The following is a 25,987-nucleotide window of genomic DNA, read 5'->3' on the forward strand; positions in this document are numbered from 1 at the left end:
CGTAGAGATGATGGTTGAACTGAGGATGATTGGGTATAAGTGATATTGAGGTAGCTTTCTGGCTCTTGACATATTTTTCAAACTTGTTGTTTGGGTGTGGGTGGGTGGATCGCAGAGGAATGTTGTTGCTGCTGGCGTTGGGGTCTACGACGTTGCAGCCTTTGTTTTTGGCGGAGATCGTATCTGGATTGTTGCCTGTATGGCTCCCTGGGTCTCTGGTAGGTTGTATACCTCATTTCCTTAAACGGGGGAGTATACATTCCCAGGGTCCTGAGGGTGGTGTGGGAGTCCTTCATGGAATGTAGTACCTTCATCAGTCTTAGCAGCAAAGAGGTTGGTCTTGTCAAAGGGCAAATCCGCAACCTTCTGTTGTAAGTCTCTTGGGACTCCAGACGCCTGCAGCCATGAAATCCTCCGCAATATGATGGCAGATACTGTTATACTGGCCGCAGTGTCTGCTACGTCCATTGCGGACTATAGGGCCGTACGGGAAACAGTGTGGCCTTCTTGCATGATGCTAAGAAGTGTCGGTCTCTTGTGTTCTGGTAAATATTGGAGAAGGTCCTGCAGTTTGTAATAATTGGCACGGTTGTAATCCGCGAGCATGGCAGTGTAGTTTGCTGCTCTAAGGAGCAGGGTGGCAGAGGAGTAAACCTTACAACCTATGATATTGACTTTTTTGTGGTCTCTGTCTCGTGGTGTAGACCTGAGCTTAGTCTGTCTGCCTTTATGTCTAATGGAGTCCACTACTAACGAGTTTGGTGGGGGTGGGTGAAGAGGAAATCCATTCCTTTCGGCGCAATGAAATACTTGCAGTCAGCCCTTTTGTTTGTTGGGTTAATGGAAGCAGGAGTCTGCCACGTTGTCTGCCGGGTCCATAATGGCTTCATCCATAGGCAGTGCTGTTTGGGAAGTAGTGGGAGGCTGTAATGTGCGAAAAAGCCGGTATTGCGTCTCTTGTAACTCTTGTAGATCACATTCTTGCACCAGAGCTACCCTTTTAAAGAAGTCTTGGAATTTCTTTGAGTCATCACCCGATGGTGGGGTGCCAGCCATAACTGCCTCATCAGGTGAAGATGAGGAGTTGTGCAAGAGACCTTTCTTCTCCCTCCGAGAGAATCTTGTACCTCGGAATGGGCAGGAGAATTAGGCTCAGTTGCCAAGATGGTGATTTGAAGAGAAGCTGGTGGTGGTCTAGAGATTGTGGGAGCAGGATGGTGGTTTTTCCTAGGGTGTGAATCCCATGGCTTCCACTGAGTAGTGTACAGCGGTGGTGGGTAGCCATATTGTTGTGCATACCATGGCGGTGAAGCATATGCATGCCCACCTCGCTCAGAGATCAGGAGACGTTTGATAATCTGCGTGAGTGCATCGACTGAATACAGGATCCCGATGAAATCGGTGCCGTTGGCATGCAGCTCCTGACTGGGGATCAGTAGCATATGCATTCCTGGGATGGTGCCGAGATGTGTGATTTGCCTGTGCTGATGGTGCGGCTGGTGCCGTGTGATCTGGCGGAGGCATGTCAGTGTGGGGACTCTTAGGCATGGATGTCGGTGCCGCTTGAGGTTGGTGTCTCGGTGCCAAGCAGTCCCTGTGATGGCCCGCCGGTGCCTTTGGTGAGGTCAGTGCCGTTGGTGCAGGAGGTGCTGATTGTTTCTGTTTCGGTTCTGAGTGGGCCCTCCTCTGCAGTGCCAGAGTCTTGGACGGTGCCATACCAGACGTGCTGGGCCTATCTGCTGTGCTGACCCTTGTGGCTGTCGGTGAAGAGGGTAGCGAATAGACTGAAGAGAGACCTGTTTTTGAGACCATAGGGGCAGAGGGACGAGATTTATCCATACCCTTGCTCTGGGAGGCTGGTTTTGGGGCTGCTGGCATGTCCTCTGATGATGGTTGAAGCGACTTTTCGAAGAGGAGTGTCTTCAGCCTGTTCTAGCCATGAGTTTTGAGCAGTGGGGGACACTTTTGTGTCTGATGAGACTCCCACAAGCACTTTATACACTTAAAATGCCCGTCCGAAATGGGCATAGCATCTTGGCACGACTCGCACCTTTTAAAGCTGGGAGATCCTGGCATGAGGGAAAAAGCAGCAAGCCGCAAGGAAACCTTTTTTTTTTTTTTTTGAACTTTTTTCAAGTGGGGCGGGTAGTAAGGGTACAATAACTTGGAAGTTGAGGTAACTGATGGGATTAAACCAGGTTTTGATGGGTTTTTTGATAGACTATGTAGAGAAAAGGAGGCTCCGTCTGCTGCTGAGGATAGTAGAGAAAGAACTGAGGGGCCACACCACGCGTGTGCCTAATGGACAACAATGGCACAAGGGGGTGTCATGGTGCATGCACAGCATGGTGGAAACTGCTGGAAAAGTCTCTAGTCACTGGCGCAAGGACGCACCAGCACCCAGAGTGGAGCACACATGGGGACACCACTCGAAGGAGAACAAATGTTTAGTTTAAGAAAAAAATCAATGATGAGAGCTCCTTAATTTTTTCAAACAAAACAAAACATTTTCAACTAGTGGTACAGAGAAATTTTTTTTTTAAATGATGAGGAAATTATCAAAATTAAATTACTATCAAAATAGTTTTCGTTTGTTAACCCGGACTGCACTGATTCAGAGATTCTCTGCTTTTATTAGAGAGTTTTCTGCAGAATTTTAAGGGGCATTTTTCTTATTTAGATAAATACTTTGTACAAAATAATAATAAAAAAAACCTTATAAAGGAAAAAAACACAAGACAACACAACTCCAGCTAAAATGTGAGCATAAACTTTTATTTTATGGCACATGACAGCTGATTACAAACTACTAGAAAAGAATATAATCCAATTTTTGGATAAAGACTAAGAAGAACGACTAGGTAGACTTCCACTCCCCAGTTCTTAGGCATTATTTGGATTTTAAACACAGAATTAAGTTTCTGGTATTAATTTTTTAAAATGTGTTTAAGGGAAGGCTATTTTTACTACTATTCCTATTCGCTTTAAATCTTTTAGTTGTCTGTCATTTATATGCATTTATTTAGCTATTTCTTGGTTTAAAAAGAGTTTTAACCTTTTTTAACAGGTATTAACATAAAAGTAAATAAATTACACTATAGAAACAAAAGGTAAATTTAGTGGTAATGTTTTAGCCTTGAGATTCTCTGAGGATAACATCAGGATGAAATGTAAATATAGTGTCAGACTGAAATATAAGATGTAAATTAGTTCATTGTGGTCTATCAAAAGTTTAATAAATAATTCTGTACATTGCCTTTGGTTTTATTATCTATGCTATTGCAGGATGTAATTTTATTAACTCCTTTTAATTTTTCCTATATACTCTGTTGCAATACGAGTTATTGTATGATTTGACATTTTAACCAATGGAGCTGAAAATGTGGATTGAAATGTTTTATCTAATAAATCTCTAATTATTGCAGTCTATGTTAAATAAGCTGAATAAAGTACTCCTGAAAAAGCAGCTCTTTTCTTGAGTTACATAAGTCAGTGAACATAAGCAGTTTTATTTAATGTTCAATCTCAAGTCAATTCTGAGGACTTTTTCCAATTTCTTTCTCTGACCTTCCCAGCCAGAATTATTTATGTTATTTGCAAGTGATTTATATGTAAGCACATATGAGGGAATAAATCACATAGAAGGCTCATATATTTTGTTCTGAAATGGTAATGGATTTTAAAAGTAAATTCTCATAATTACACGAAAATACTTTGCTATATCATGAATTACATGTAAACTTAAGTTAAATGTGTATAAACAGAAATATCCAAGTGCATTTTGGATAACTTTAAGCTTTGATTTTCTATTAAATTTCATGGCCAAATATTTTTAATGCACACAGCTGTTGCTTGCCATTTCAGCCAGACTGACCATTCTCTCAATGACCTTAAAACATGCATATTGTTTCAGAGAGATTTTAACTCCAGACTTCAAAGAGAAGCTTCAGAATTGTCATTCATGCTTAAATTTGACACTTTATGTATGGGTCTCAACAAAGATGCTAATTATCTCACCCATTACAAAGATAGCTTCCTCAATTATCACCCCTAATGTCATTACCTCACAGGCACTAACCTTCCCCCCCTCTCTCCCACTCTGTTCTAAAATTTGATTTGTCAATTTTATATGTGTTCACTTTTTTTGATTGTGTCACTTTGGTATATAGGGTTGTGCCAATTTTCTTCCACAAATTGATCTGAGAAAGTGGGTATGGCCCACGAAAGCTCATCACCTAATAAACCATCTTGTTAGTCTTTAAAGTGATACATAGTTCTGTCTTTTGTTTTATATTGTACATTTGTTACTAATCTCTTAGAAATGTATAGAATGTAATAATATTTTAACATTTACTTCTTTATATATGTTTCTATATAGTGGTATTTTACTAGTATAACATGAATCTAGAAATCTGATATCCCTCAACTTAAAAAATATTTTGCTGCATACATAAAAGAGAATTTAAGCAGCAGTCACACTAGTGTGGTAGAAAAATGCAAATTTAAATATTTTGATTGTTTTAAAATGTCCCCTTTTTAAGAAATATATAGTCTTTTATTATGTATTCTATGTGCAACTATTGGAAACATCCATGCTTCTGGATTTACATTTATATCCTCAAACCTAGCTATAAATATACAAATAAAATAATTATTTTCAAGTTTACATAGAGCTCTCTAGGTTTGAGAAACTACTTGGCCCTACTTACCTATATAATGTTAAGAGCTTGTGTGCAAGATCAGAACTGAAGGGGCTATTCTACAGTTCTCAGCCAAAATTCTCACTAAAGTTTATGTAATATTGCATACATTACAAGGAGCATACTTAAAACCTTGATTTATATTTTGCCATGATACTTTCATGTGTATATTTTTTCATTTTATTTTAGTCTTCACATAATTTATTTTAAGAATAGAAGTAATCCTAACAATAAAATGCAAATTGAAACTAATTTTTTTCCTGGATTAATTTGCCAGGTAAAATTTTCTTTCAGAACAAATGACAATAGTTTAAGGCAGGGGTGGCCAACCTGCAGCTCTCAAGCTGTATATGGCTCTTTGTTCCAAGAAATGCAGCTCTGGCTAGTTCGGTGCTGCGCTCCCAGACTGCTCACAGTTGCCTGCTCTGCGCACATGCCACAGCGCCTGAAGGCAGAAGAGTGTGGCCATGGCGGTGGCAGCTCCGGAGAGACCCAGGCATTGGGTTAGAGTGGGAGTGATGGTGCCTGAGGAGTGCCTGTCTCTGGGGAGAGGGAAGGGGCATTGGGTTAGAGCAGGAGGCCTGGGGGTGCCTGGCTCTGCGGGAGGGGGAGGGCATTGGGCTAGAGTGGGGAGGGGAGTGGCTGAGGGGTGCCTGGCTCTGGGGGAGGGGAGGAGCATTGGGTTAGAGCGGCGGGGGCTGAAGCACCTTAAACTCAAAGTCTTCATAGGTGCAGAATAAGGCAGCCAACACAGATGTCATATTTAAATTCCAGGGCAAAAAAAGAATCAGCATGTACCAGGTTTACACTGTTTTTCTTTAAAGAAAATTCAAAGGCTATTGTTTGCCAGACTGAAGCAATTATTCTGAGATATGAGTCTCTCTCTCCCTTATTGTTTTTGAACCTCTCATATTTGCAGGCTAGGACAGACCTGAATTTTAAAAACTATAAAAAAGCCATAATCTTCATAAGTAAAAAAAATGAGGAAACCATACCAGAGATCAACAAGCTGGAGTGAGACAGGCACTTCAAATTGTGCTAACTTACTTCTCAGTTCAGTTTAATTTTAAAAAACTCACAGGACATAATAGGGCAGTCGTATTAAATTTAAAATACATGGTCAGGATGCTTATTTTTAGGGTGAGAATATTATTGTATTTTTAAAGAGTTATTTTTTTTATTTGATGTTTGTTCCTTGTCGAGTTCTCTGAAGATCTATGGACTGTCTGTGAATTTTTTAAGTGACTAGAGACTTTTTAATTGGTTTTTGTCTGAAATGTCCTGTAATGTTATTTTTATCAATATACTTTGAGTACTATGCCTATATATAGATATATAAAAATAAATATATAATGAATGGCTCTTTGCACTTTATCCACAGCTATTTTGGCTCGTCGTCTCTAACTGGTTAGCCACCCCTGGTTTAAGACATAGCCTATATACCAGTGGTGAGCAACCTGCAACCAATGGGCCGCATGCAGCCATCAGGATTCTGTGTGTGGCCCATAAGACATTTTGTTTACCATTTCCCAGGCATTGTAGGGTTGCCACATTCCAGTGATTTCTGATAATTTTTTTTCCTACCAATATTACAGAAGTGACATGCATGTAAAGCAAGACCATGTGAGGTGAGGTGAGCGCTGATTTCACACAACACTGACTGTACGAGTCGTGCACTCCCTCTGAAGTCAAACTACTTTTAGGTTAGATATTTGGGGGGAAAATTTCAACTATAATGGTTGAATAGGCTTTTTAAGAGAGATTGTGGCATCCTCAATAGTGGAGATTTTTAACGGACAAACCTTTGTTAGGGATGGTGATGGTCCTGGCTCAGTGCAGGGGACTGAAATGGATGACCTCTTAAGGTCCATTCCAGCCCTACATTTCTATGATTATATGAAACCAACACAGACACTAGTCATCAGCACACATGTTGGCTGTTATGAAAACTAGTGCTCATGGCAGACAATTAAAAGGGTTGAGTATAGCATAGTTTTCAGCAGAAAGGTTTGTAATTTTTGTTTTCGGAAATTTTTCAGTTGTACTCCATCTCATAAAAACACCATATAATCTGGCATAATCAGCCAGTTTAGAAGTTTCATCTATACTGGAAGGAAGAGCTGTGTTTGCTAACATGTTTTAATTAACACGCAGCTGAACACCACTTAACATCTAGAATATACAATGTGTTAATTAAAACATGTTAGTTTACATATTTTCAAATACTCATTTTTCAAGTATAGGTAAAAACCTGAGAAATCCATGACTGGAATAAGAAGGGTATTTTTACATGTGTACAGTTGTCTGGGGAAATCTGAGCAGCATATGTCCAACCTTATGCCTTGCTCTGGACAATACAATAATTGGCTTAACACGCAAAAACTGTGGATGTGTGGGGAAATCACATTTGGTAGATGGCTCTGAAGTCTAAAATGACCTACCCAAAAATATTCTGTGATGCAAAAGTAATTCCTGACTCAAAAGTCAGCTGCTTTCTTGATGTATCATTTGTTTATAGAGGTTCTGTTAATGCAGGTAGATAGCAGTCAAAATGTTAAGAAAAAAACTGCACAATTTTTCAGAGCTGAATGACTACTCACTTCTGCTTTTTTACGTGCTTCCATGGCTCTCATAAGCATCATATGCTGCCTCCTCCTCTCTCGTTCCTATTAAGACAGATAAAATTAGAACAAGACTCAATCACAGTTACAGGTGTCTTTTTTATTTTAAAAATTCAGTACAACAAGTTTAGCATTAACAGACAAATCACAGTATATACTATATATAGGACAAGAATGGCCAAGTCTGTGCATGTTTTAGTTCAGGTTTAGAAAGCAAATACAAGAACAATCAAAAGCAAAAAGGTAAAGCAATGAACATGGAGACAGTGTAAAACAGAAAGCATTCAGCTTTACTTATGGTCAGTTGTGATGCTCCTTCATAAGCTGGCAGAACAAAAAGCATAATGGTTGGCTGGAACAGGTCAGTTACCTTACATCTGCTATTAGAAAGCTTGCAATTACTAAGTGAATAGCCAATTGAATAGAAGGCTGTATTTCTGATCATTTAAAATACATTAAGTAAATGATTAAGTTTTTAATTTGATGTTTACAGAAAATCTTGCTGGAATCTAATATGACCCCAACAAACAAGTATGCTGAATTTTTCTCTGAGACCAGTTTTACTTAAACTAGCCATTGTTCATACACAAACATGAATGAAATAGGATATTCCTATTTATTAATGCCTATCTCTCAATGCAAAGCCACAAAAGCTGTACCACAATTTTAACAAATCTGAATGGAAAATGAATTACAGTACTACAGAAAAAAACTAGATAATTTCCTTTAACTTTTAAGTTCAAAAGTAAAATCCTGGACCCACTGAAAACAATGGGAATTTGTCATTTACTTCTCTGAGGTCAGGATTTCATCCCTAGTTTCATTTTCAGATTAAAATATTATGAATTTATCATTTATTGAAAGCTAGTGTGCTTAGCACTGTACAAATCTGATGGAAGATATGGTCCCAAAGTGTACAGTATTCCAATCCAATTTGTACAGTGTTCTAATTCAAAACTATATTAAAAGTTCTTTACTGAATCCCAACAAATGGGATAAGAGTTGTAAAAAAAAATTTGTACAGTGATTTCCTATTGAAGGTAAAATGCAATTTAGCATAAATTCATCACTGATTTTTACATAATGGTCCAACTCATGTTGTGACATCAGTAATGTAGATTCCCAGTCAACAGCCTCATATATGGATCATAGAATTCAATTCATAACACGTCTGAGACAAGTCGTACTTTTTTATTTAATAGATAAGACAAGCAGATGTATGCAATGCACTGTGCTGTAAAGCCATGCAGCAGTATGTAATATGACAGCAGCCAGTGCTACATTTTATGCATTGCTATGACAACCATATCACAACCAAATCACAATGCGGTGTTAGATGTACAAAAATAAACATACCCATACCATATCTAGTCTATGCCTCTCCAACTCCTGGTAGAAAGAGTTGGCACAACATTATGAAACAGAAATCACAAAGTCATAAAACCACTTTATAAACCCCACAAAGAGACCCCAACACCAAAGCAAGGCAATAAAACCATAAGATGAAAGAAAAAGTTAAGCAGGAATCAAAATTAAAAACTTATATTGAAAATATTTTGAAGACTTTTCCCCCAAATAGCTTAAACAGCAGTTAAAAATTAGCATTTGCTACTGTTCTGATAACTGTATGCATACTAACCTGATGTTTCAGAAGAACAGCCTGTTGCCTTCGCATCTCTTTTTCCTTAAACATAAAAACAAAAAGATATTTGTCAAATACCTGACAAATATTATTAGAAATAATAAGAATCTGCATTCTCAGATTCTCTTTACCCCTTTATTTTCAAATACTGTATAATACTGGAGCAATTTATACCACCATATCTAGTGAGCTGAGCATCGAGAGATGCCATAACCTTTGGCTACACTGCAAGTAAATGATTTCCAAATACAGCAAGTAAGTTTTTCATCACTGAGGGAACGTCTATAAAGCAGGGCTAAAGTTGAATTAAACTACGCAACTTCAGCTACTTCAATTGTGTACCTTAAGTTGATTTTTGGCGCTCTCTGCATAGCAGGAAGTCAACGGAAGAACACTCTTCAACTTTCCTTACTCCTTGTGAAATGAGGGTTACCATAAGTCAGGAGTAAGAAGTCCTCCAGCTCAACATTATTTTAGAATAAAGGCTTGTGGCGCATTTTGTTATTTTGGAATAACGTCCGTTATTCCTAAATAACGCTGCTGTGTAGACATACCCGAGAGGAAGAAATACGATATTTGACCGCAATGTTACACAAATAGCAACAGAATTTTTCATTAGACTCAACATAAAATAGAAGAGACACTGAATGCAGTATTTCATAAGGGGTTAGTGAGCATTTTTAAAACTGCTCAATGAAGAATAAGGTAATCTCTACTACTGATGCTTCTATTTTTTATATATATAGATGCATGCATGCACATATATATGTATATGCATACGCGCGCGCACACACACACACACACACACACACACAATACTTATTCTACATTTTATTGTAAATATAATAATACCTTATAAAAAAAATTCTGCTGTAACTACAGTTCTTGTTAGTTTCTAATGTGCTTCAGGACCATTCATTGTTTTTCAAGTTTTTACAGTCCTTATGTTAGTTCACAATTATAATGCACAATCACACAGGTTGTTTTTTTTAATTTTGAAAATAAAAACACTTATGCTCATCTAAACTAACCTTTATTCGTTTCTCGGCCTCCAATAATTTGGCATTTGCCGCTTCTTCCTTCTTTTTCTTTTTAGCCTGTGCATGCAAAACAGGTCTCAAGGTCATGCAACAGCACCACTAAAACTTGAAAATAATCTCAGACTAGAAATAAAACTACATGCCACACAATGTGCAAAACAATACCACATATTATATGTACATTGTAACAGATTTCTTCCCCAGTACATTTTGCATTATCAGTAAGTTCACAATTTACTTTTTTTTAAGTCAAGTCAAATTATGAAGTCACATTCAAGATTTAGTTTAATTGGATATTTGTAACTAAGATAGACAGTACATAGGAAACTAGTTATTTTTAAAATATTAGAAAGATTAAAATTCTAATCATTATATAAAACAGTGGGTTAAAAACTTTAGCAATCAATGATTTACCACTTTTTCATTTTAAAATACATATTTGATGTAACTGAAAATGTTCTGTTGAAGCCAATGTAAAGTACTCAAACACACATTTTAGGAATAATATTCCCATCCATTTAATTTATAACAATATCAGTTATAGTAGAAGACAACTGAAACCAAAAAGAAATCTGCTGTGAGACAGATCAGAAACAGAGATCTGAAACAGAAATCTTAAATTTAAATTCTTTTAATTTACTTGGGAGTAATATGGATTCTTTATATGAAGCAACCATATACAATATGGAAGCTTCTGTCTTTAAAAATCGATCATGCATATTTTTGAAGATCAGAATCATGCTGTACAAATATCAAGTCACAGTCAAATGTTAAATATTTGGCATCTTTGCTACTGTAATTTAACTTTTAAAAAAAAGTTTTAAATCCATTTCACAGTCAAACTAAATTTCATATAATGTAGATTGTAATATGCTATTTTACTCCCTGATTCTACAAATTCATAATTGCTTAATTGTAAGCATGTGCATTCCTTTTGCAGTGAATAAGATTGTTCTGTTTAAAACTAGGCATATGTGTAAATAACTGCATGATTGGGATCACAGCCTAAACTATGAATCAGTATTCTTAGAATTGCAGAAATAGTGAGACAGTTAGCAATTTGAATCAAGACTGTGGAATTCCTGAAGCAGACACTACTTAAATCTAGTTGCAACAAACATGCAGTTAATGCTGTTTTCTTAAATTACAATGTTCTGGAAACATAAGACCACATTTTAAAAAAATGTGTTTCTACCTCTAAAATTTGCTGAGCCCGAAGTTCTTTTTCCATTCTGATTTGCTGAATTCTCTTAATTTTTTCCTGTAAGGGGAAAAATATCTTTGAACCCTTTTAAACAACAAGAATATAAAATATTTTTTTACATGAATGAAAAAAGTGAGAAAAGAGCCACAATTATTTTTAAAGAAAGGAGCAAGTGTACATAAGTACACTTTTGTTGAATCTTTCATGGATTCCAGTTGATTATTTTGAACTATAATTGTGTTTGGTGTTTTATGTTAACATTAGCAAATATCAGATGCAGCTCGGAAAGCACTAAAAATGCAAACTATGACTATGGGTTTGTGTTTCGGCAGCCACAACAGTTTTTCTTTTATACTAATTTAGAAAAAAGAAGCACCCTGATAACAGTACAAAAATATACAGTGTAGATTAAATCTGACTTGCAGTAGTGAAAATGTGTAGGGATAGGTAGAAATAGGGGATCTGGTGCTCTGATGCATTTTGCTTAAACAGGGATGAAAGTAACTTAAATTTCTTATAGGTACTATCATATTACAATCTCCCAGTGGGGGAGGGTTAGGGCAGGGGTTTTTAAATAGGAGAGTACGTGCAAAGAAATTTAAGTGTGGGATGGAGTTCTAGGGGCTCAGGAATCAGGGCAGGGGGTTGGGAGATGTCAGGTACTCAGCGTGGGGGTGCAAGAGTCAAGGCAGAGATGGGGGGCTCAGGGCAAAATTATGGAGAGCACGAGGCTGCGGGAGTCAGAGGGTTGTGGTGGGCTTAGGGCAGGGGATTGTGGGTATATGTGGGGCGCTCTGAGTTGGAAGTGCAGCCACAGCACTGCCCAGTTGCTGGATCCCATAGGAGGGAGGTTCTACACTTGCCCAGCCGCCAGATCCCTGGGGGCTGGCCGGTGTGGCAGGGACTGCGTTGCCCAACCTGGCACCAGGATTCTGTGTGGCTGTGCAGCCCAGTATGCTGGCAGCATCCAGACCCCTACCCGCAACCAGCCAGTCTCTTACCAGTTCATCATCTTATTTTCACCTTTGATTATTCAGGGAATATTAGGGACAGTAAAATCCTCATTGCTCCTTTCTATCCATTGCTTAGCTCTTGAAGACATTTGAGGGCTAGGAGCATGGTCATTCTTGAACCTTCACTGATCTTGCTACCTGGGACCACACAATACCTCTGAGCATATTGCATAGCCCAAAGTACATTCCTAGGAGCAGCCAATATTTAACCCAGCTATATCTGATCTGGATTAAGTATGCTGTATGAAGTGCTGTATGCTTTTATTTTTAGTGGAAACTAATCTATCAAGATGAATAGTCTGAACTTAGACACCCATACCTATATTCTTCAGAAGAGTGAGTGGAATTATGCATTACAGAGTAAAAATAAATATTTAAATGAGCCTGTGAAACAGTGGCCACAACACTTTCAGTCAAGGTCATTCCCACATGCCATGTGAGCTCCTGCGGCATGGAAAGAGCATAGGAACTCCACAAATGGTACCTGAATTGTTAAGTTTATCTTTTTATTTTTTCTGCAATGAACTCCAGGATCAACTGATTTAAATCAAGGTTATTTAAATCATTGATTTAAATTACTTAAAAAAAATCACTGATTTAAATTCAGTTTTCCACTGATACTTCTTCAAACAATGGTGCACATCTGATCACTAAAATATATTAATTTGCAGCTCAGTATAACATTTTACAACATCTAAGAGCATACACTTTGTTAAACTTTTTAAAATAACTTGATTTTTATTCATTTAGGAAATAGTACATAATACTCATTGCCTGTGTCAAGCAGCTGCAGCAGCAGTAGTACCTTAGGAATGGTAAGAATTAAATCATACACACCAACACAATAGTCCTTATATTTTATTAAACTAAATCTTACATGTTACATAAATGTTTCATATACAATTGTAGCAGCCTCCTGAGTTGCTAGCTGATGGCTGTCCTTAAACTTTTTTTTATTATTTTCAAATTTCATTAACTCACAGATAATTCCTCAGAACACTAAATGCAGGATGTTGTTAAAACATCTACAACTAGCTCTCATCCTCTCCACTCCCACTGTCATTTTGATGAAGATCTGTTTCCAATTTACTAAAAAAAAGCTAAGATTGTGCTTAGAGTGCATTTAATTTTGGAGTAAGCCCCACTGAAAACAATTATAAGTATGGGGTTCCCTTGGGAAAGATGAGTTATCCTGAAGTAAAATAGGGAATAGACTAATAGCATCACCATTATGGTCTGTGACCCTGATATTCTAAAATAAGAGACTTTATTATGCAATATAAAATAAGAAAATGACAGCAGCAACTAGCAATTCCAGATTTCTCTACTGTATACTTGGGTGGTTCTAAACCTAATTAACTAATTAAACAAGCCATAAGGATTATCTAATCTAAACTTTTTTCCTAGCAAAATCCAACATAGCAAACAGCTTGGGAATTTACTTGTTAAATCACACTTATTCTTCACGACACATTCTGCCTTTTACTACAATACACTGCAAAGTTGATCCACATTGTTCTTCAGACATATGAATATCTTTGTCCACATCGTTTTCTCCCAACAAGCAGTTTTCCTTATGTTGATTCTTGCAGCTAGGCCCTGCATCCTCTTCTTGTACTTTACACACTTTTCCTTTTTTACCCAGGGAGCAAATTTCTTCAAAATATTAGTAGATAGGGGGTCTCATGCTCAGAAACCATAAAAGTTTTTCTATGGCAAAAGTGTGAGGGGGGAAATAGGAAGCTGTGTCTGTGCTGAATAGTATCTTCCCCTTTTCTCTCTGGTCCACTCCACTGTTCCTTTCTATAATGCCTCAGTCCTTTTCTATATATTGTCTCTCTCTTCAGACAATGATTTAACTAACTCTGCCATGCTTGGCCCAGGTCTACCACCACATAAGCACAGAACAGAAACAATCCTATCTAGTTTGTGCCTCTCTTTGCAAATGGTAGTCTGCTGAGAAACAGAAATTGAAAGCCCACAACTTTAAAGAAGAAAAAGTGGGTAGATAGGTAGACAGACTATAGAGCCTTTAAATCATTTTTATGAGACTCTAACTGTAGGTGTAGGCATGTTTGTGATAAGATTTCACAGTAACTAGGGCTATCAATTGACCTGCGTTAACGCCTGCGATTAACGCAGGACAGGATTAATGCATTAAAAAAATTAACGCGTTAATTACAAGTGTTAATGCTGCCTCTTTGAAGTGCCCAGATGATCCACTGCTCTGCGTTGCAAAGCCCCTTTAAAGTGCCACTCTAACTCTGCTGATCCCTGGCTCTGCTTGTGCTGCCCCTTTGAAGTGCTGCTCCAGCGCCTTAAAGAGGCAGCGCTGAATGGAGCCAGGGGTCAGCTGGGGACTCCAGCTGAACCTGGGCTCCATGCAGAGCTGCCCCATTGAAATGCCACCGCTGCATTTCAGAGGGAAGTTGCACATAATTAATCGCTATTAATTTTTTAATAGTTTCACAGCCCTAATTTAAACTATTACTTTTAAATGAAAAAAATAGCATTTTACTATTAAAAAAATAAAAATCCAATTTAAATAAAAATATCCATTTTAATTTTTTTTAAAAAAGCATTTGAATCAAGGCACCTGGGAGAGAAAAGCAAGTATTCAAATCAAGGCCCCTGGGACAGAAAAGTCCTGAGTATGATAGGAGCCATCAATTTTCTATTCTGTTTGTTGGTAATTACTTCATCCTATAGGTTTCTGAGTCTGCAAAGATTAAGCAAGTCATGAAGAGAAATCACTTCATCTCCTCTCATCGGCATGGTGATGGTTCTTGCACGGTACTAGAACTAGGCCTACTCACCTAGGGTGAGTATGTAGGACCACCTTGTTCTTATGAAAAATAGTATAAGGAGGGTGTGTCATTAGTTCTCCTATCTCGCCCACTCTTCTTGCAGAGATAATTGCCACTAAGAAAGCTGATCTTCATTGACAGGTGTAGAAGGAAGTAAGTGGTTAGTGGTTCAAAAGGTTTGCCCATAAGAGCCCTCAGGATGAGACTGAGGTTCTAAGCTGGAATTAGGCCCCATTGTGGGGCAAACATGTTTTGTAGGCCACATAGGAATCTCTTGGTGGACGGGTGAGCGAAAACGGAGTATCTCTGTATTGGAGAGTGTAGCGCCGCAGTGAGATGCACTTTAATTTAACTTAGTGATAGTTCTGTTTTATGTAGTACCAACAAGTATCCTCAAGACCCCTGCCTCTATTCGGGGGTGATCACGGCACCATAATTTGAAGAAATGACATTTTTGTTTGTATGTTTTTCTAGTTGCAGTCCTGAGACAGTTCACAAGGATTTGCTTCATATCCCTCGGGATAATCCACCTCCGAAGGCATCAATCAGCCAGCATCAATACGTGGAGATGGAGTGTGTGTACATCTGGGTAGTGCTTCTGCCCATTCTGTTGTTTCAGGAGAGACCAGACAAGTGGGAGACTGTATGGTCATCTGCTGTAGGTACGGGTACCAAGTCTGTCTGGGCCACCTCAGGGCTACAAGTATGACTTTTGTTTTGTCCTGTGTGATTTTCAGCATCATGCACTGGATCAGCAGGAATGGTGGGAATTCATACAAAGGGGTGCTTGCCATTTTATGCTGAATGCATCTACTAAGGATTGGCGGCTTATGCCCACTCTTGAACAGTAGTATGGGCACCTCTTTTTTGTGTGCGTAGCAAACAGGTCTACCAAAGGGGTTCCCCATTTTTGGAATAGATGATTCAGTACTGTGGGGTTGATCTCCCACTCATGGTTGTGCACAAAGTCTCTGCTGAGGCTGTATGCCAGGACGTTGTCCTTGTGTGGAAGTTAGGTTTCAGTGTTATGTTTTTCAGAATGCACTATTCCCACAGCTTCACTGCTTCCTGAAATAGTTGGTAAGATTGAGCTTCCCCTTTCAATTGATACAATACATTGTTGCAGTGTTGTCCGTTAATATTTGTACCGTTTTGTTCTGAATTAGATGCCAGAAGTGAATGCAGGCATTGCACACTGACCTGAGTTCAAGCAGGCTTATATGTTTGTGGACCTCCTCCTTGTCCCATCAGGCTTGTATGATGTGTTTACTCAGATGAGCTCCCCAGCCTATCAAAGAGGTGTCTGTACTGATTGTTAGTGTTGTGGGTGGTTGCTGAAAAGGTACCCCACTGTACACATTGTCATGCAGCGTCCACCAGGTGAGTGTGGACTGTTGGAGCCACGAAGTATGCCTCATGATGACTGCCGACGCTAAGGACCTCGAGGCCGTGTTCATTGAATCTAGTGAGGCCTGCAGGGCTGTTGTGGAGATCAATGCCCTTTCCTTCATGTTCACATTGTATCACTCTTTGTTGTCAGGAAGATCTCCAAAAAAGGTTGACAGTTGATCGAATATACGATGTGTGTACTTTGCAAGGAGGACCAGGTAGTTTGTGATTCTGAGTTGGAGGTTAGCAGACAAGTAGGCTTGTCTGTCCATTAGGTCCATATGCTTGCAATCCTTGTTGTGTGGGACTGTACGTATGACCTGCTGCTTGCCCTTCTAGTTGACTGCTTTGACCACTAAAGAATTTGGCATGGGGTGCAAGAATAAGAATAAGAATAAGACCTTTTGGAGCCACATCATACTTGAGATCAGATCATTTGCTAGTCGGTGGGATTGTTTCTGGCGTCTGCCACAGGGTTTTGGTGGGATCCACAAGTGCTTCATTCATGGGAATTGCTAGCTTAGCCTGTGGCGAGGTGTGCAAGATATTCATTAGCTTGTGCTGAGTCTCGGGCATAGATGACAGCGATATGTCTGCTGCGACTGCTACTCTCTTAGGGAATGTCTACACTACCACTCTAGTTCGAACTAGGGTGGTAATGTAGGAAACCGGAGTTGCAAATGAAGCCCGGGATTTGAATTTCCAGGGCTTCATTTGCATAAAGCCGGGCACCGCCATTTTTTAATGTCCGCTAACGCAGACTCCGTGCCGCGCGTGCCTTAAAGGGGGAAAATCGGACCTTCTCTTTGGGGTCCCGGCTTTTGTGAGTACCAGCTCCATTCCCTGTCTGTTTCTCCGGCAGCTTAGCTGCAGCAGGTGTAGAGACAGACTTCTTGTTTGCAAAGTGCTTCCTGAGCAGGGAGTCAAAATCTGCTGATGAGTAGGACCTCTTCCCGGGAGTTTGAGCCCTGTCTTTGTCCCTGGGGCTTGAGAGAGTAGTCACCTCTCTAGTGTGAGCCTCCGCAGGGGACGTGAGTGTGGGGAGCGGGGTGAGATTTTACCTTGTTCAAGGGCACCTCTTGAGTCTCTCTCTAGCTGCATCATTTTAAGTTGCAGCTCTCTGGCTTTCCTTGTCATGCTGGTAAATTTCAGGCAGTGTTTGCACTGCTGTGTATTGTGCTCTTGACCGAGGCAGGAGAACCAGGCAAAAGTCTTGGGAAAAAGTCTGTTTTGACGTAGTCTTTTATTGTGAGAAGAAAGAGTTACTCACCTTGTGCAGTAACGGTTGTTCTTCGAGATGTGTCCCCGTGGGTGCTCCACTCTGGGTGCTGGTGCGTCCTCGCGCCGGCGACCGGAGACTTTTCTAGCTGTTTCTGCCGCGGCGCGCAGGCGCCGTGGCGCCCTCTAGTGTTGTTCGACTGAAGGGCGCCTGCGCGCGCGCGGCTCCTCCGTTCCTTCTCTACCCACCAGAGCATCAGGCTCCAAGCAGGGGAAGGAGGGAGGGTAGTGGAGCACCCACGGGGACACATCTCGAAGAACAACCGTTACTGCACAAGGTGAGTAACTCTTTCTTCTCCTTCGAGTGGTCCCCGTGGGTGCTCCACTCTGGGTGACTACACAGCAGTTGTCGGCTCGCGGAGGTGGGTTTGGAGCCGTGTGGTAGTAACTGTAGACAGCACTGCTTGCCCAACCGCCATAGAAGATGCTATCGAGGTGGAGAGAGCATAGTGTTGTGCAAAGGAATGGTCGGATGACCAGGTAGCGGCGTTGCAAATGTCTTGTAATGGTACATTATGGAGAAAAGCGGTCGTGGCAGCCACTGCTCTAGTGGAATGAGCTGTGATAAGTCCAGGTAAATCTTTGTTATATAAAGTATAAGAGGTCTTGATGCAGGATGTAATCCATTTAGAGATTCTTTGAGATGAGACTGCTTGTCCCTTAGATCTGTCCGCGTATGAGATGAAGAGTCTAGGCGAGGCCCGCCATGGTCTCGTGCGATCTATGTAAAACGCCAAAGCTCGGCGGACGTCGAGAGTGTGCCACACGGCGTGGGACGGTTCAGTGTGTGGTTTAGGAAAAAATGCAGGTAAGTGTATGGGTTCATTCACGTGGAAGGGAGAGAGTACTTTGGGTAGGAACTTAGGGTGGGGTCTAAGTACCACCCTGTCCTGTAAAAACACGGTATATGGGGGGTCAGCCATCAGAGCTGCAAGCTCACTCACCCTCCTACTGGAGGTGATGGCGACTAGGAAAGCCACCTTCATCGACAAATGAGAGAATGAGCAGGTTGCTATCGGCTCGAACGGGGGTTTTGTGAGGCTTTTGAGGACATGGTTGAGGTCCCAAATGGGGACTGGCGGACGAACCGGAGGAAAGGTGTTCTGCAGGCCTTTGAAGAAGCGCTTGGTTATTGGGTCAGCGAGGAAAGAAGAGCTTGGAGGGTGATGGTGGAAAGCTGCTATGGCTGCGGCATGGACCTTAATAGTACTAAGTGCTAGACCGGAATGTTTCAGAGAGAGTAAGTAGTCCAATAAGTCATGTATTGGAGCAAGGTGTGGTGGGTCTGCATGAGTCTGAGCGTACCATAGGGAAAAGCGCGTCCACTTGTAGCGGTAGGTCTTCCTAGTAGAGCGTCTGCGACTATTAATTAATATGTGTCTTACTTGTTCTGAGCAGGCAGTTTCGGCATCATGGAGCCATGAAGGAGCCAAGCGTGGAGCTTCAGTCTGGTGATGTCCGGGTGAAGGGTTTGACCGTGATCTTGTGAGAGGAGGTCGCAGCGTGGAGGGAAGGGATACGGTTCTGCTATCATCATTTTGAGGAGGTAAGGATACCATGTTCGTCTGGGCCAAGCAGGTGCCACCAAAATCACGCGTGCCTGACTCAATCTGATCTTGTCTAGGACTCTGTGCAGAAGTGGGAGGGGAGGAAAGGCGTAGAGGAGGGAGGCGTTCCATGCGATGGAAAGGGCGTCTCCGAGGGAATTCCTGCCCAGGGCTCCCCTGGAGCAGTAGAGGTGGCACTTGCGATTGTACTTTGTAGCGAAAAGGTCCACTTCTGGATGGCCCCAAAGACGGAAGATCGGTGTGAGGGCGCGTTTGTCGATCTCCCACTCGTGCTGGTCCATGAATGTGCGACTTAAGGTGTCTGCTGTGACATTGAGTATTCCGGGAAGGTATACTGCAGAGGGGGTGACCCCATGGGATAGGCACCAGGTCCAAAATTTGGTGGCTTCCGAGCATAGAGAAGGGGAGCGAGCGCCACCCTGACGGTTGATGTAATACATGCATGTGGTATTGTCCGTCATAATGGTGATGGTCTTGTGAGCTATGTGCTGAGTGAAATGCTGGCATGCGTATCTGACTGCCCGTAGCTCGAGAATGTTGATGTGGAGTGCTTGCTCTACGAATGACCATTTGCCTTGGGCTGTGATGGTTCCCAGATGAGCCCCCCATCCCATGAGTGATGCGTCTGTTATGAGTGTTAGAGTAGACGCTGGACGTTGAAAGGGGACACCGTGTAGCATGTTTCGAGGGGTTGTCCACCAGAGCATGGAATTGACAACGCGAGGTGGGATCGCAACATGCTTGCTCATTTGGTCTCTGAAAGGTTTGTATACCGTAGCGAGCCAGGACTGAAGGGGCCTCATGTGGAGTCTGGCGAGATTGACGACGTAAGTCGTAGAGGCCATGTGCCCTAGGATTTTGAGGCAATGGCGGATCGTGACAGTAGGCGCCGCCTGTGTTGCTCTGACAAGGTCGCATATCGTTGCGAACCTGTGATCGGGAAGAGTGGCCCTTGCTGTGATTGTATCGAGGAGGGCGCCTATGAATTCCAGTTTCTGTGTGGGACGCAAAGTGGATTTTGCGTAATTTATGTGGAACCCGAGACTGAGTAGGAGGTCTATTGTGGTGTCTGTCATGGCCTTTGCTTCTTGGAAAGACGCAGCTTTTATGAGGCAATCGTCCAGGTATGGAAATATTATGATGCCTTGGCGTCGGAGAAAGGCCATTACGACTGATAGGGTCTTGGAGAATACCCTGGGAGCCGTAGAAAGGCCAAACGGGAGTACTCTGTATTGGTAATGTTGGGTACCCACTATAAATCGTAGAAAGCGTCTGTGAGCAGGATGAATTGTAATATGGAAGTACGCGTCTTGAAGGTCGAGAGCCGAAAGCCAATCGTGTTGGTCGAGAGAGGGAATGATAGTTGAAAGGGTAACCATCTTGAAACGGTGGTACGCTAAAATGGGACGCCAGCCTCCTGTCTTCTTCTGGGTTAGGAAGTACGTCGAGTAGAATCCCCGGCCGCGGAATTGTGTTGGTACGTGTTCTACTGCGCCCAGTTGAATGAGGCGTGAGACTTCCTGTAGGAGTGCGGTTTCGTGAGAGGGGTCCCTGAAAGAGGGAAGGGTAGGAGGGTGGTTGGGCGGGGTAGAGGTAAAGGGGATGACGTAGCCAGACTGGACTAGATTCAAAACCCACTTGTCCGAGGTAATGAGGGACCATTGGTGGAAAAAGGCTCGGAGGGGGTAGTGAAATTGTAGGGTAGCTATCGGGAGGGTCGACGGATTGGCCTCCTGGCTCTCGACCAGGCCTTCAAACCTGCTGCTTGCCAGCCGGGGGGTGAGGTGTGGCATGTTGCTGTTGACGCTGAGGTCTACGGCGAAGTGGTCTTTGTTTACGGAAATCGTATTTGGGCTGTTGACGGAATGGTTCCCTGGGCCGTTGGTAAGGCTGATATCTATTCCTTCTAAAAGGAGGAGTGTACATTCCTAGAGTTCTAAGGGTTGTACGGGAGTCCTTCATAGAATGTAGCACCTCATCAGTCTTGGATGCAAATAAATTGGTGCGATCAAAGGGTAAATCCTCGACCTTTTGTTGAAGGTCCCTAGGGACACCAGAAGGTTGTAGCCATGACATTCGGCGTAGGACTATTGCGGAGGCTGTAATTCGAGCCGCAGTGTCTGCCACGTCCATGGCTGACTGTAAAGCTGTGCGTGAAATGGCCAGGCCCTCCTGCATAATGCTACGGAGGGTTGGGCGTTTATGCTCCGGGAGATGTTGAAGAAGGTCCTGGAGCTTCGCGTAATTGGCATTATCATAGTCTGCCAGCATAGCGGTATAATTGGCCGCTCTAAGGAGTAGTGTGGAAGAAGAATAGACCTTTCGGCCCATAATGTCCACCTTTTTGTGATCCCTGTCTTGTGGGGTTGATCTTAAATTAGGCTGTTTACCCTTGTGTCGGACCGAATCTACTACCAGGGAGTTAGGGGGTGGATGGGTGAACAGAAAGTCCATATCCTTGGGAGCGATAAAATATTTGCGGTCTACTCTCTTGTTTGTTGGTGTAATGGACGCTGGCGTTTGCCAAATGTTGTTGGCTGGGTCCATAATAGCCTCATCCATCGGGATGGCGATTCTGGTAGCTGTTGGGGGTTGAAGTGAGCGGAGAAGTCGATATTGTTTGACCTGGACCTCCTGAAGATCTTTTTCTTGAGCTAGTGCAACTCGTTTAAAGAGCTCTTGAAACTTTTTAGTGTCATCTCCCGACGGTGGGGCATCAGTGGTGACCGCTTCGTCTGGGGAGGAAGAGGAGTTATGCATCGGAGATCTGGTCTCGCCGTCAGAAAGTGAATCATGGCCATCTGAAGGAGCAGGAGAGTTTGGCTCTGTAGCTGATGTGGTAGCAGGAGGAGAGGCTGGAGGTGGCCTAGAGACTGTAGATGAGGGTCGGTGGTGAGACCTCTTTGGGTGTGGACTCCACGGTTGCCATTGTGTGGCGTATGGTGGTGGTGGATATGGATATTGGTGTGGATACCATTGGTGCGGGGGGGGAGGGTATGCGTACTGAACCGCAGGCATTTGCCAGGATGGAAGTCTTTGAGACGGGCTGGAATGTTGTGACGAGAATCTGCTTCTAGGTTCGGTTCCGATGCCACTAGCTGAAGAATGGTGTGATCTGGTAGAATGGATGGAGGAAGTCGGGGATGGCGGTGCCGACGAGGTGTGACTCCGCACCGGGGATCGGTACCGACTTCGGCTGTGAGAGGGTGCCGAGCGGTGCGGTTTCGGCGGTGATGTCGGTGCCGACGTACCTCTCTGCACCGAGGTTTTAGTGGATAGGCTTTCGGTGCGGGCTTTCTTCGGTGCAGGGCCCGGTGCCGTTAGGTGTTGTTTCGGTACCGAGCGCTCCATAGACGGTGCCGTCGGAGCCGATGACGGCTTAGGTGCCGAGGCGGCCGGTGCCGTTGCCTTTTGATTCGGCTCAGAATGAGCTCTCTTATGCGGTGCCTGCGTCTTAGACCGCGGCGTACCGGAGGTTCCCGGCATGTCCACAGTGCTCACCGGCGATCCTGAGGACATAGCTGAGGCCGGAGGGAGAGCAGATTTTGGTGTCGCCGAGGAAGAATGGGTAGGAGGCTGATCTTTCTCCATACCCTTAGCTTGCTGAGGCGAGTCGTCTGAGGAGGGACGGAGCGACTTCTCGTATAAGAGAGTCGTGAGTCTGTTGGCTCTGTCACGTCGCGCTCTGGCTGTTAGCTTAGAGCAGTGCTGGCACTTCTGCGTCTGGTGTGCCTCCCCCAGACACTTAATGCACGCAGAGTGTCCGTCGGACGCCGGCATGGCGTCCCGACATGATTCGCAGCGCTTAAAGCCCGGCGAGCCGGGCATGAAGGGCTGGGGAACAAGCGGCGAACCGCAACGGGGGAAAAACTTTTTTTTTTTTTTTTTTTTTTTTTTTTTTAGTTTAACTGGTTAGGGGGGGTCTAAGAACTTGGATAATGAGGAAAGAGGGGGGTAAAAACGATAATTTTTAACTGTTTTCCTCTGACAGATTTGGCAGAGAGAGAGCTCCGTCTGCTGCCGAGGACGGTAGAGAAGGAACTGAGGAGCCGCGCGCGCGCAGGCGCCCTTCAGTCGAACAACACTAGAGGGCGCCACGGCGCCTGCGCGCCGCGGCAGAAACAGCTAGAAAAGTCTCCGGTCGCCGGCGCGAGGACGCACCAGCACCCAGAGTGGAGCACCCACGGGGACCACTCGAAGGAGAAACCATGGTTCTGTGCAGGCAACATAGAACCTGTGGCTTCTGTGAAGCGGAGGAGAGAATCCCTCTCTTCTTTCTTTCTTTCTTTCTTTCTTTCTTTAAAAAAATTACTAATAATTTTTAAATATAAGAAGAAAAAATGAGAAGCTAAGCTAAGCAACTTAATACTAACAGCTAACACTAAGTTATAGGCCAAGGTAAATGAGGACAACAGCTCTGTTGCAACCAAAACCAGAGGTGGTCAGAGAAGAACTGAGCAGGTGGTTGGCTGTGCACGCGGGATGACTGTTTCAAGTGTCACTCGCCAGCACTCTGCATGCATAGCTAACCAGGGGGGCACTGCCATCAAAAGTCTGCCGACCATAGGCACAGCAGTTCTGGCGCACCTAAGTGGAGCACTCACAGGGACACTCCTCAAAGAAGCAGCCGTGCTGCCGTGCAGCTTAGAGGGGAACACTACCCACAATCCTGTAACAATATCCCACTAAGTTATTATTGCCAGCCTCCCTAAAGTACAGACAGCAGACAGGGTGAATAAGGGAAGTCCCACTGCAGTGATCTTTGCTATGGGTGTGGTTTGTTTGGTCAGTGAAAAAGAGCTGCTCTCCTGCAATCTTTACACACCATGATATTTTTTTAAAAAGTGGAAATCCCTACTCAAAGCTACGTTAAGGATCTTCAAGATTACATTTTCTAGCTAATGAAATCATTACAAATGAAGGAAATGACCTCTTAATCACACCACGGCTTGCCTCCCAAAAAATCATAATATCTACATTAATCCAGGTTCCTTGTGTGTATATAAAACAAAATTTCAGTGCTAGCATTCAAACAATTACAACGTATACCATCACGATTCTCTGAAATTTCATTTTTTTTTAAAGTAGAAACAAAACCGCACACAATTCTTCAGTATAGCATGGTGGCATGTATTTATATTATTGGGGTCAATAGGTTAGAGTTAATGCTACTGATAAAGAAGTAACTATTAGAAATCTCAAAGTTTTGTGGCTGAAGTGAGCAAAAGTATTGTGTTACTATATGAGGCTCAGCTCGTGCCATCCCAGAACTAGTGTTAAGCAACATTTTTCATACAAAACTTATGTTTGGGGAAGAGGATGGAATGCAAATTCAGAGATATCAAAATATTTTTTGAATGTGTCAATTTTGCTGAAATGTTCATTTAGAAAAGAAAAAATATAAAGAAAATATGAAAATATTTTAACATTTTCAAATTAAACCTTCTGAATTTCTGGTTTGAATAATATTTGTTTAAAAATTCCCTTTATATTTGTTACAACTTCAAGTTTTATTTTAACCCCAAATATTATTAATGCTATTGCAATATTACACTTTTTGGGTCACTAAAAAATTTAAAAATGTTGGTTTTCAGTTGAACTGAAAATTTTAAACATGTTTTAAAATTCCCAACAAACAAAAATTTCTAGTCAAGACTAACTTATAATCACTTCTAGATGGTGAAATGATGAGCACTCACATTGTTTCACTTGCATTAATGGCTTCTTGAAGCCAAAAACAAACAAAGATATCTGGGTTTAGTTGCTTTACTGTGAAACCTGAATGCACCATCATATTACATGAGAAGATACTATAAATGTTGATATAGCAAGATATTATAAATAATACAGATATACCTATTTATATTAGGGTTGCGCTACAGGCACATTTTCAGTATGCTGAGTGATATTCTAACACAAGTGCCATTTAAGAAAAAAACAAGTTACAAAGGCAATTAATCAGCAATTAATCAGCAACATTTCATGGGCCAGGGACAACCTGTTCTAATTTGATCTATTTCTACAGCACATAGCACAGCTGGGTCCTGGGTCTATGACTTGCTTCAAGATATCACTGCAATGTAAATAGTAATAAAATCCATAGCAGAAATTTATACAAGGGTTCATTGTCTCAGGTTACAATCAAGATATGGCATCAACAACATGGTAATAAATCCCCTCCCTGCACAGACATCTGGTGAAGTCTGTTTAAAAAGTGTAAAGTATTAGATCTTGAATACGTTCTATTGGCTACATGGCTGGGCTTTATTGTTGGATTGAAATGGAAATCTCAAGCAAACCCACACCCCTCTTTCCATGCATAAATGAATTAAGGTACTTTTGTATTTTATTTTCTTTACTAATCAAAGAACTATCATAACTGCACAGTACAAAATAAAATACTGACCAGGATCTCCTTATACTCATAATAAAATTATCAGAAAAGAAATCCAAATGCCTAGGTTTTAACTATAAACACATGCAATATAAACTTCTTTACAAAGAGTACAGTTTTTTCTACAGATACAAATACAGAACTTAAAATAATACAAAGAACAGTAAATTTAAATATTTCCTTTTAAAACACAATGTGCAGCACATGCTATTTCAGTAGTTAATGTGTCAAGTTCACCGCTCCCTACTTTTAGCAAAATTCTCTACCACTGCAAATGGGCAAAACTCAACCCCAGTTGAGGGATAATGGTCGTCAGAGTAACCATTTTAAA

At 41.9% G+C, this 25,987-nt stretch overlaps 2 protein-coding genes across 28 annotated transcripts in view; both read right to left on the minus strand.

Moving 5' to 3' along the window:
- The window catches only part of BAZ2B (bromodomain adjacent to zinc finger domain 2B), a 337,721-nt gene that overhangs the window by 73,546 nt on the left and 238,188 nt on the right, over positions 1-25,987 (minus strand). For 20 of the 27 annotated variants that reach the window (XM_075933462.1, XM_075933451.1, XM_075933455.1 and 17 more), the window contains 5 exons: positions 11,199-11,264; positions 9,995-10,060; positions 8,961-9,005; positions 8,678-8,710; positions 7,301-7,366 (listed from right to left, as the gene is read on the minus strand). In XM_075933462.1, the coding sequence (XP_075789577.1) occupies positions 7,301-7,366; positions 8,678-8,710; positions 8,961-9,005; positions 9,995-10,060; positions 11,199-11,264 (276 nt within the window). The remainder of the gene's footprint in view (positions 1-7,300; positions 7,367-8,677; positions 8,711-8,960; positions 9,006-9,994; positions 10,061-11,198; positions 11,265-25,987) is intronic. The other 7 variants (XM_025186533.2, XM_075933478.1, XM_075933473.1 and 4 more) reach the window with 2 other exon arrangements.
- Positions 20,665-23,149, minus strand: LOC142830175 (uncharacterized). Its single transcript, XM_075933479.1, has one exon. It carries the CDS (start codon positions 23,088-23,090, stop codon positions 21,015-21,017), a length of 2,076 nt encoding a protein of 691 aa, XP_075789594.1. The 5' UTR covers positions 23,091-23,149; the 3' UTR covers positions 20,665-21,014.

This window comes from Pelodiscus sinensis, chromosome 7 (genome assembly GCF_049634645.1).
Source record: "Pelodiscus sinensis isolate JC-2024 chromosome 7, ASM4963464v1, whole genome shotgun sequence".
Classification (NCBI taxonomy): Eukaryota; Metazoa; Chordata; order Testudines; family Trionychidae; genus Pelodiscus; species Pelodiscus sinensis.

Coding starts and splice junctions, on each gene's coding strand:
- LOC142830175 (XM_075933479.1), bottom strand. CDS start 23,090: ATGCCCGGCTCGCCGGGCTTTAAGCGCTGCGAATCATGTCGGGACGCC.